The following is a 12,332-nucleotide window of genomic DNA, read 5'->3' on the forward strand; positions in this document are numbered from 1 at the left end:
CCGAATCTTGTTTGCAGAACATGCCAAAGGCCATCCATTTGCAATTTGCTTTGATTATAGCGCACGCAGGTGCACTGTAGTCATGATACATATGAGTCTGGTTATGTATACATGTAGTGTATACCTCAGATCTAAACCGTCCAAGTAATAGTAAACACTGTAGATTGCTCATGTACCGAAAATAAGATTGACCAGATGATGGATTTCGTTTGTTGAATTTAGACGGATCACGGATTTCCTTTTTAGAAACGGTTAGATGTCCATCATTAGGCCAGACGAATTTTCAGGTTATAAGTCATTAGAGATCCCTGCCATTTGGGTGGCTTTGATATGAGTTTAAGCGGCACGTGTACGTAGGAGAGCCTCATGTGTATCGTGGTCACAACGACAGGCGTGTGCATCACGCCAGAGTCCTTTATTTATTATTCCGAAAGTGGAGTTGGTGGCTAATGGGTCCCACTGCCCCTTCTTCTACTCTTCAGCCATTTTGTCGTTGCTTTGGGGGCGGCGTCTTTTCCATTCAATCAACTGAAAAAGAAGAGAGTGAGGGAGAGAGACAGACAGAGAGAGAGAGAGTCCACGGATTCTTTCCCCTTCCGTTTAGGCCAATTGAGAAATCTCACCGTCTCTGGTGAGAAGAAGGAGAGATGGGTGGTTCGCAGCGGCAGCTGAAAGCCATGCTCCGGAAGAACTGGCTTCTCAAAATTCGCCATCCCTTCACCACTTTCACTGAGGTGAGCTACCATATTTCTGTAGGAGTCACCACTTCCTTTTCTGCTCCAGCCCCAGCGAAATATCGGAGACCGAAACCCGCTAATTCCGTTTCATGGCTCTGGAAATCGTAATACGTTGTTCAAAAAAGAAGAAAGAAAAAGAAAAAAAGAGAGAAAATCATAATCCGATATTTTCTTTTGTAGATTCTGCTTCCGACGGTTGTCATGCTGTTGCTGATTGCTGTGAGGACAAGAGTCGATACTCGATTGCATCCAGCGCAACCGTACTCTCTCTCTCTCCCTCCCCCCCCGGCCCTTGTCTTGCGTTTGGATATGCTATCAAATTGAATTGGGAACATGTGAGCACATAACTGCAATATGAGAGTTACTTCCTCTTGATTTTGGTCATTGCACCATGTTCACGATTCAATTCACTTGTGTAGCCAAACATTGCTGTTGCTTGTTGGTTTTGATGCCTTTTTTGCTGTTATATGATGTGATTGGGATCCTTTCAGTTATATCAGAAAGGGCATGTATGTTGAAGTGGGCAAGAGTGACATATCTCCAAGCTTCGAGTCAATCCTGGAGTTGCTGTATGCGAGCGGTGAGCATCTGGCATTTGCACCGGATACAGAGGAGACAACACAGATGCTGGGTTTGTTATCTTTAAGATTTCCTCTATTGAAGGTATGCCACTATACATTTATCTTGTGCTGCCTCTTTCTTTTGAAGGTCTGTCTTTCAAGAAGATCTTCAACGGGATCCCTACGCAATGTTCATTCACTTTTATTTATTTACCTGAAAGAGTTCTCATCATGGCATAAATACTCTCCATGAGAAGCATCACCTTTTTGAATGGAAAATGTTAACATATTGTTTCACATGGAATGCATTTGACCATCTTGAAGATGGAGTTTTACTTTTGTGAATTGAAGCTCTTAATATAATCCCTTAATCCCCTCACAACCATGCATGCCTTCAGAAAATAGGCCATAACTCATGCAACATCAGAACTGCATAATCTTAGTTTTGTTGGAAAGCTAACTCAATAGGATATGAAATGGGATCAATTTAGTTTCATTCGGACATCTTTTAATACCTGAAAATGACCCACAAAATAAGTGACGAAAACCACTAAGGGAAACTTATTGAACAAGTCATAGGTTAACTCTAACAAATGGTTAAATAATTGTTAGTATGATCCATAATGCACATAGGGACTGTTGATCTTTCATTGGATTAATTAAGCTCTTAGAGTGGTTCAAATCTTCAATCTAGACGGTCGGATGGTCAGGATGCTCCTTGATCATGACCTTTGGATTGTACTGGTCTTTGATTGGCCAACTTTTGTGGACTGGATGCATCATTCCCTGACTTAAGGGAAAAAAAAACTTTTCCTAGAGTTAAATAGCACTTTATCGTAAGTACTCGGCTTGTAACGTGTCTTCTTTTACTTGGGTAGTAATTGTTGGTGAAGGCCTCCCCACTGCATTATGATCTTGTTCATATGATGGGTATATTGCACCAGTCCTTTCGTTGCTTGGCGGTCCTTCACATCTTGAGTGCCAACTTTCACTTCTTTTGCTAGAATGGATTTGCAAACTTGAAGGGCTGGAATGTCGATTGTGGCGTCATTTGCTATTGTAGATCGGCTTGTCGTAACTGCGGTGTCATCTTTGTCCTACTCTCCTTTGACATTGTCTTCCAATCATTGCTGAGGCAAGACCAAAGTGTCCTTCAGAACTTCAATAGTCACAGTAAAGGACGGGCTGTATGAGTGGTTAGTCATGCCTTTAGGGTTACCCAATGCACCACGCACCTTTATACGTGTGATGACACAAATCCTTCAGCCTTTCATGGGTAAGTTTGTACTTGTCTATTTTGATGATATTCTTGTCTAAACCCGATAGGGTTTGGGCAAGCAGCCAACACCATGAGTTTGCTCCTTACAGGCGTGGGTTTGATTCCCCTCCTCAGCATTACCTGATGCACGTGGTTGCAGGTGATTGTGTGCATCCGCAGGGAATAGTCTCGCCTCAAAAAGGAGGCGGGGACACCGTTTTTTTGTAAAAAAAATTGATATTCTTGTCTATAACCATTCGCATGATGACTATATTATACATCTTCAACATGTAATGAGAGTTATCCAGAAAAAATGCTCTTCATTAATTTAAAGAAGTGCACCTTTATGAGTCCTAGTGTGGTTTTTCTAGGATTTGTCATGTTTGGTAATGGAGTTTGTAGTTTGTGATGAAAGAAGAGAGGAAGAAGAAGAGGAGTGGAGAGAGCATAAAGCTCCACATGCGCCACCTCTCTTTTATTATAAATTAGGGTCATCACTAATTACAAGGTTTGTCATTTGGTGTTAAAGCTTATGGAAATTAGAAATTCTTTGGTTTATCATAACTCTTTTATTGTATTGGTTTGAACATATTTTTTTAAAGGAGTTATGTAAAACTTATGTGGATGTGATGATGGAAGAATGGGCATCTTGGCTTGTTCGAGGATGTGGATGCTTCGATGCAAGTGATCACCCATGGGAACAACAAGGGGAACTTGGAGAAAGCCAAAAGTAAGTTTGGAAGGGAGTCGGGCTTTGCTTCTATCATAGAAAGATTGGAGGATGAAGAGGAAGGGGATTAGGAAATTGTTCAAAAGAGGAAGCAGGGAGGGGAGAAGAGGAATGTTGGGAGGCAATCCGATTTCTTTGTATGCCCTATGATGTATGTTGAAGGTTTTCCAGAAGGTTGGCTCCCCATAAATTTCTCTAGGGTTTTCGGAAGAGCAGGTGCAATCATGGAAGTCGTCATCTTGAGAGAGAGATACACGAGCTATGAAGATGAGCTAGTCCAAGCAGTAAATGCTCCACAGAGAAAGCTTCAAGGTTAGGAAGCTCAAGGCGCAGAGGGCCTAGTTTGGCCCGGAACTAACAAAACAAGTCTGGAGAGTTGAAGGTGGTGGAGGGTGAGAGGGGCAAGCAACCTATGGTTGCTTTAGCAACGGGGGTAGGTAGGGAACTTTTTGCATTTGGAGATCCTTCTAGTGGATATTGTGGGGGATGCTCTTTGTATCGTGATGTTGTAACCTAGAGGGATCACATGGGGGGCTTGACAAATGGGGCCAAGAAGCCCCATACCAAATCGATAGCGGTTGCAACAAATTTGGTTTCAATAGAGTATTTGGGAGGAGAGAAGATAGGGTGATTGAAATAGCTGTCTCCAAATCATGGGAATGGCTACAACGATCAATTGTGGTTTCCGTTAAGGAACTATGATTTCTCAAGTGATGTTTTGGTTAGAGGAGTGCTGCAGGTTGTCATCGGAACAATACTCGATTAAACCCATTTAAATGAACGAGTTTTGGATTTTCCTTATTCCCGAGGTGAATGTGGATCTCATCTTCATGGCCGAAGAAGCTATTCATAAGGAAGGTCCCATAGCACGAATATGGAGATGGGAAGAGTTCTCAATGTTCGACACAAATGAAGCTTGGTATTTGATTTGGGGGGTCCCATTGGAGTTTTGGTTACCAGAGTTCTTCTCGGTGATCGACTCCTATCTGGGGCATGTTGTTGCGATTGATACTGTGACCAAGAATGGGGAAGAACTGGGTGTGATTAGGGCTTGAGTCTAGTGAAAGAAGGATTGGAGACTTCTTCTTCAATGTCGGTGATGATCAGGGACAGAAGAATCCCGATGTGGGTTTAGAAAGAGCCGCAAAGTTCTCCTCCCTTGAGATGGTGTGGTTTGTGGAAAGCTCGGGAGGAGGCAGCTGGAAAGAGCTCCCATGGCAGTTGAGCTGAAGCCGATGATGGTGTACGACATTGCTGCCTCTATGCATTGAGAAGCCAACCACTCACCTTTGGGACAGGGTGGTTGAGAGGATCAAAAGGAAGCTCTCTTATTGGAAATGTCGATATCTCTCAGTGGGAGGTTGCCTAACTCTCATTAAGTGGGCATTCGCTAATATGCCTATTTACTTTATGTCCCTCTTTAAATGGTCGAAATAAGTTTTATAGAGACTTGAGAGACTGAGGTGTGACTTTCTTTGGAGAGGCGCAAGCGAGGGGAACACGTATCATCTCCTCAAGTGGGACGAGGTCTGTAGGCCGATTAAGGAGGGAGGGAGGGGTGCGCATTGAACCCTTGGGGGACATGAATGTGGCTTTGCTCGGTAAATGGATATGGAGATTTGGGGTGGAAGAGGGGAGAATGTGAATGTAAGCGAACACATCTAAATACGGTACATAGGAAAATGGATGGTTTGTCAGATTATCTTCTTTGTATAGGGCCTCGGCTATTTGGAAAGCGGTCGTGGCGAACGAACATCTTGTGCATAGGGGAATCTCTTTTACCACGGGGAATGGTCGTCGTATCTGTTTTGGGTAGATGCATGGTGCGGGGAAGTTGCTTTCCAAGTTCTTTTTCTGAGATTGGTTCGTCTTTTTCCGGATTGTTTCGTCTCTGTGGCAGATTGTTTCTCTTATTGGAGATTCGGTGGTGTGGGCTCCCCCTTGCTGCAAGAATTTATCGGAGGATGAGATTGGGGAATTAGTTGGTCTTCTCGACATCCTGAGAAACGCTAAGTTTGTTGATAAAGAGAATGATTCAATTAGTTGGGCAAGACACCCTTCTAGGAAGTTTTCTGTCAAGTCACTCTTTGAGGTGATTTTAGAGCTGAGATGTCGCCGCATCAATCATCCGTTTCAGCACTGGTTTTATGAGGCTCCCCCCTGAGTTGTAGCCTTTGTGTGGTTGGTGTGCCGTAAAAGAATTCTTGTGATTCTCCCCAACATGTGTCTCCGCAACATATGTTTGTTGTGCATGGGCAATGAGGAGTCTATTGACCATCTATTCATTCATTGCCCCTTTGTCGGTACGGTGTGGAACCATTTCTTCTCTCTGTTTCAAACAGATTAGGTGATCCTGTCGACAGTCGAGGACCTTCTTTGGGTTTGGCATGATGGAGGCATGGGGCGGTTGGGGAAACCTTCTTGGAGATTGCTTATTATGGCTATTTTTTGGGCTATATGGGGGGCTAGGAGTGGGTGGTGTTCTAGGAATATTTGGCTAGAACCTGAAGAGGTCATAAGAAAAGTGAAAGATCTCTAGGTGGGCTCTGCATGTAAAGGCAGCCTCGACTGATTTTCTTCGTTAAGTTTTGGCTTGTCCCTTTTATTCCTTGCTTGTTCCTTGTGAGCTTCTTAATAAAATAGTTATCTCTAAAAAAAAAATCTAAGGAAATTACACCTTATACCCCTCTTACTAAAAGATAAAATGAACTAAAATCTTATGGGCGTAAGGACTCTTAACCCAAACGCATAACTAACAACTACATAGACCCACATGAGTGATTTTTTATTTTATTTTTTTATTTTTTTATTTTTTGTGGGGGGGTGGGGGGGACAACTTGTGTGACCGAGATGGTCCACATGTGTGGCCATATAATGCATCAACACTCCTTAAGCTAGAGCATATATATCATGAATGCCTAGCTTGACAAAAATTTGTCCGAATGAGCTCGACTTAAAGCCTTTACGAACATGTCTGCTACTTGATCTTGGGACTCGACAAATGGAGTGCATATTTCCATGTTAGCAACCTTCTTCTTAACAAAGTGACAATTAACTTCAATGCGCTTGGTTCCTTCGTGATAAATTGGATTGTTGGTGATGTGAGATGCTGCTTGATTATCACAGTATAATCTCATAGGAACATCCACCATGAACCTAAGCTCGCACATTATTGCCTTCAGCCAAATACGTTCGCATGTTGCATGGGCCATAGCCCTGTACTTAGCTTCTGTGTTGGACCGAGTGATAACCTATTGCTTCTTGCTTTTCCATGTAAATAAGTTTTCCCTTACAAATGTACAATAACCTGTGGTAGACTGCCTATCAGAAGGAGAGCTAGTCTAGTCTGCATAAGAAAAACCTTCTACTTTAAGGTGTACATTTTGCTTGCTGAGAATTCCATGGCCATGAGCTCCTTTTAAATCTCTGAGGATGCGAAACACAGGCTCCATATGAGACGTATGAGGAGCATGCATAAACCAACTAACTACATTGACTGCATAAGCGATGTCTAGTCGTGTAATCTTTAAATAGATCAAATTTCCCACTAGCTGTGACAACTCCCTATGTCATTAAACAATGCCCCTTCATCTATACTCAGTTTTGAATTAGTGTTTATGGGAGTTAAACTGGCTTAACCCTAAGCAGACCTACCCCTTATAATAAATCTATCACATAATTCCGTTGTGACAGGTTAATTCCAACCTTTAACCTTGCCACCTTAATACTCAGAAAGTTTGAAGGCAACCTAAATCCTTTGTACAGAAGTGTTGTTTTAAGACTTCTTCAATTCAGATATACTTGAACTATCACTGCCCGTGACAATGATATCAATCCACTTATGCAATTAGTACTAGCCTTCCTTTGTCGAACACAAACTGAATGATCTACCTAACTATATTTCATCCTGAACTGAAGCACCATGTTATTAATTTGTAGAACCACTCATGAGGAGACTATTTTAATCCATAAATGGATTTTTTTAGATGGTAGACTTTATCTGACTCCCTCTAAGCAACAAAGCCAAGAGGTTGCTCTATGCACACATCTTCAAGCAAATCCCCGTGAAGAAAGGTGTTCTTCACATCAAGTTGGTAGTTGGTATGGAGGCGAGTCTAGATTTGCAGCAAGAAAGATCACTACACGAACGAAATGAAGCTTGGCCACTAGAGAGAAGGTCTCAGAGTTGTCAACACCTAGAGTCAATCCTTTCGCAACCAACAAAGCTTTAAATGATCCACCAAGCCATCAGGATTGTACTTAATAGTATATATCCATCCGCACCCTACTGCACGTTTTCCTGTAGGTAACGCAACTAAAGTCCGAGTTTGATTTTGATGAAGTGTAGCTATCTCTTCTTCCATAGCTTGCCTCCACCCATCATTGTTAAGAGCCTTATGGAAAGAGCGAGGAACAGACATAGAGGATAAAGACAAAACAAATTGCCGAAAAGAAGGGGACAAGCCATCATAGGAAACAAAATTAGAGATAGGATACTGAGTACAAGAGCATGTACCCTTACGGTCAACAATGGGCAGATCATCTTCATTTGATTGTACTAGTGAAGACCCAAGAGTGATCTTCAAATGGGGCGGTGGGATTGATAGAGGACACGGTGGTATGCACTTCGTCACCTTTCTTAGAACATTTAGAGTAGACTTGCGGCGGTTGAGTCGAATGTTGCATAGGAGCTTGCTTGGTGGATGAAGTTATGTTTGGCACCCTAGGAAGAGTGATGGAACCTTCATCAACTTGCAATGATCGGCCTCCCTTAGAAAACTATGGAGTACTTTTAAAGAATTTGACATTAGTTGGTACATACCGTATATGAGTGATTGGATTATAACACTCGTAACCTTGTGAGTACAAGAGTATTAAAAAAAACACACTTTACAGTTTTGGGTTCAGATTCATCAGAAACATGGTCAAATTAATCTATAAAGAATATATACCCAAAAACTCTAGGAGGAATTGAAAATGGCTGATGTTGGGGATAATAGGATAGAAAGAGGCGTTTTACCGTCTAAAACCAATGAATGCGTCCAATTGATGAGATAACATGTGGTCAAAACCACATCACTTCAAAAACCCTTCAGAACCTTCATATTTAACAACAATGCCCTAGCAACCTCAAGTAGGTGACGATTTTTACATTCTACAACTCCATTTTGTTGTGGTATATCTGCACATGATCTTTGATGAATAATGCCATGGAATAAAAGATATAAATGAAAATAGTTTGCTGTATATTCCTTAACATTGTTAGATCTTAGAATGCACACTTACATTAGATTAGGTGAAGCTTGATCCAGAGAAGATTCAAACATAGTTGATTGGCCTCTGCCAATGAATATTCATGAAGTTCGAATCTTCCATGGCTTGGCCACATTCTACATGAGGTTCATTAAGAAGCTCTATTATGGCGCCCATTAATGAATTAGGTTGGTCCCTTCTAGTGAACCAAAGTGACAACAAACACATTTTAAGAAATCAAGTGGAAGGTGATAGAAGTTCCAGTTCTTAGGCTTCCTGATTTTAAGAAAGTACTCGAGGTTGCCTGGGACGCATCCCATGTAGGCATTGGAGGTGTCCTTAGTCAGAAGGACATCTTGTTGCCTTTTAAAATAAAAAACTCGATGATGTGCGAAAAAACTATTTTACGTACGACATGGAGATCTATGCTATTGCATAGGACTTGAAATGTTGTCATTATTACCTCATTCATCAGAAGTTTTTGCTATTTTCTGATCATGAGGCGTTGTGTTACTTGAACTTTCAAAAGAAATTGAGCACTTAGCATGCTAAGTTGAGCGCATATGTTTTGGAGTTTACATTTCGTTTGAAGTTTTAGGCTGGCATAGAAAATAAGGTAGTAGATGCTTTTAGTTGAAAATCATATCTCTTGTCTATCCTATTAGTCCTTGTTGGTGGGTTTAATGAACTTAAGAGAGACTATGCAATTGATGATGATTTTTGGGAAGTTTTTTTAGCACTTCCTATAGGTTTAAGCATCATATACCTACAATATGGTATGCATATGATTACTTTATTGCATGATATGTAATTATCTCTCTAAAGGATCTTTGTGACAAGTTTTGATAGCCTTGGTGGTCTCTCTGGGAATTGACTAACCGACAAAATTGTGACAAGTTTTGATACGAGAGCTTTATTCATGTAGCATTGGTGGTCTCTCTAAAGGATCTTTGTGACAAGTTTTGATACGAGAGCTTTATTCATGTAGCCTTGGTGGTCTCTTTGGGAATTGACAAACTGACAAAATTGGTTGAGGACCATTTGTGCTGGTCGGGTTTGAAGAAAGATGCTAGATTGTTGTTCGGTAGTGTCGAGCATATCAGGTAGGTGATGTAACAAGTAAAACCCTAGTCCTTATACTCCACCGTTAGTGCCAAATGCTCCATGAGAAGACATCAACATTGGAATTTGTCTTGGAATTGCCTAAAACTCAATGTGGCTATGACTCTTTATATGTGTGGTTGCTAAGATGACCCATTTCATCCATTGTAAGAAGACATTAGGTGCTTTAAACATTTCTAATGTTTTCTTCATTTGTCTTTATGACATTTCCAAGACAATCGTGTTAACCACGATTTTAAGTTGAGTTACTTCTGGCTAATTTTATTGTCTAAGATGGGCACTACACTAAGATTCTCAGGTGCCCATCATATGCAGGTAGATGGACAGATGAAAGTTGTCAATTGCAGTCAATGTTTCCAATATCGACAATATCAGCTGATATATCTCATGGTATATCGTCTATCTCACTTGTGCGATACAAAACGCATAAGTAGTGCCTAAAATTTTTCACATCTCAGGATATATTGCAATATATAGCATGGTGTTGTAGATGTCGCCAGATATCAGGACTAGTCCTTTACAAAAAATTCTTCTTATCAACGATATTTGTCGATATCGACAGATATCGCATGAACACGTAGGAAGCCTAGGTCCAAGGGTTAAAGAATCGAAAAAAAAAATCCATCAAAACTCTTTTTTCCCTCATTTCTCTCCACTTCATCTATCGTGGACTTTGACCCATAATTATGAATCCCTTCAAAGAAAAAACACCAATTTTGAGTTGGAATCAAGATTAGAGTTGTACACGAGTCGAGTTATCTCGGTCAGCTCGCTCGACTCAACTCGGAAAAGCTCGACTTGCCTCGGCTCGAAATTGGATTCAGACCAAGTTGAGTTGGTTTTTGGAGCTCGAAAAAATTTCGAGCCGAGTTCGAGCTTGCGTGAGCTCGACTTGACTAGGATCGAACCTCAACTCGAATCGACTCGGATCAAATCTTCTTGGTGACTCAGTTATTTTGATATTGATGCTGTTTGCCAAGTGTTTGATGAAATGACTCAACAAAGTGTTGTTTCGGGTGCATACATTCTCTGCGAGATCGGCTGGTGGCGATGAAGGAATGGATACGAAACAAATCACTATGTTTTGGGTGCATACATTCTCCTCATATATTGATTTTGATGTTGCTCGCCGAGTGTTTGATGAAATACCTGTAAAGTGTTGTTACTGTTTTGCATTCTGTGAGAAATTGAAGATGCACTTTGTGTTTGAGAAAATGTCGTAGAGGCTCGAGTTGCTGACCGTACCGAGTTGGCCAGTTAGGCTTGAGGGTCGAGCCGAGTCAAGTTCGAGCTGGGGTTAGCTACTGGCTGAGCCGAGCCGAGCCGTGCCGAGCTTGACTCATGTACAACTCCAATCAAGATCCAAGCTGATTTGGGTTTGTTTTTTATCTGGTGAGCATTTTGATTTTGATCCTTTATTTTTTTTTTTAATTTTTTTTTAAAATTTTACCGTGAGTCATGTTAGATTGGTGTCAAATGGTTAGAAATCTATGATTCATGTTTTGTATGAAAAATCATAGATTTGGAGCTTCAATTTTGATATTTGGGGGAGATGGGCCGAGTTGGGGAAAATTGGGAAAAATCGAAAAAATTTCAATTTCTCTCAAGTCGGTTGCAATCTATGTTCAAACACAAAAAGTAAACATGTACGTAACTTGGTGTAGTGATTTTTGGTAATTTGGAGATTTTTTGAAAAAAAATATTTTTTAATTAAAAATGTAATTTTTTTTTTTTTTAACAAGATTTCACTTCGATCAACGGTTAATTGGTCCCTATTTCAGAGTATTCAGGAGTGTTTGATGAGATCATCATCACCTACAGTCGAATTTTGGGATTTGGGAGAAGATGGGCCAATTTGAGAAAATTGGAAAAAATTCAAAATTTTCTCAAAACTTCCCAAATCGGTTGCAATCGTAGCGTCCAAACATAAAATGAACACATGTATGTAACCTGATTTAGTGATTCTTGGCAAGTTGGGGATTGTTTGGAAAAAAATATTTTTTTAATTAAAAATAAGAAAAAAATAATTTAAAAATAATTTTTAAAATTCCACTTTGATCAGCGGCCAATTGGCCCCTATTTCAGAGTATTTAGGAGTGCTTGATGAAATCATCATTACATACATTCTAATTTTCGGATTTGGGAGAAGATGGCCCGATTTACGAAAAATTAGAGAAAATTTGAAATTTCTCCAATTGGAGAGGATGTTTGCGGGTGTTATGTTGTAGAGTATCTTCACCGGTGTCATTCTCCCATGACCTGGGCATAGTATTGTTGGTTTGTATAGTAACAATACTATGTCCAGCCCCATCGAGATGGAGATGATGATTTTGAGCCACCGCGCAGCTTTATGTGGGTTTGAGTTGCAACTACATATTATTGATAGGTATATTTCTAGTTTTTTTCTTCTAATTTTGCTTATGTATTGCTTGTGTTTTCATAATGTCTTCTTACATTTATAAATTATATGAGTTGACTTTAATATACTTGCATAAGTTCAGTCAGACAACCCATATGTTAGGATCACATGGAAGGGAAACTTATTATGTGCACTTGTTTTTTGTGATGTTTTGATTTCTAATTGTGTATTGATGTCTTTTTTAACAATCCCTAAAGTTTCATTGAAAAATTCCACCAATTTCCCAATGTTTCCCAACAATATTGATACATTA

At 40.4% G+C, this 12,332-nt stretch overlaps 1 protein-coding gene across 2 annotated transcripts in view; it reads left to right on the forward strand.

The window, feature by feature from the left end:
- Nucleotides 1-551: 551 nt before the first annotated feature.
- Nucleotides 552-12,332, forward strand: part of LOC131231407 (ABC transporter A family member 1) — a 184,530-nt gene continuing 172,749 nt past the window's right edge. For both annotated transcript variants that reach the window (XM_058227578.1, XM_058227579.1), the window contains exons 1-3: nucleotides 552-734; nucleotides 918-997; nucleotides 1,229-1,400. In XM_058227578.1, the coding sequence (XP_058083561.1) occupies nucleotides 648-734; nucleotides 918-997; nucleotides 1,229-1,400 (339 nt within the window). In that variant the 5' untranslated portion in view covers nucleotides 552-647. The remainder of the gene's footprint in view (nucleotides 735-917; nucleotides 998-1,228; nucleotides 1,401-12,332) is intronic.

The sequence above is a fragment of the Magnolia sinica genome, chromosome 17 (genome assembly GCF_029962835.1).
Source record: "Magnolia sinica isolate HGM2019 chromosome 17, MsV1, whole genome shotgun sequence".
Classification (NCBI taxonomy): Eukaryota; Viridiplantae; Streptophyta; class Magnoliopsida; order Magnoliales; family Magnoliaceae; genus Magnolia; species Magnolia sinica.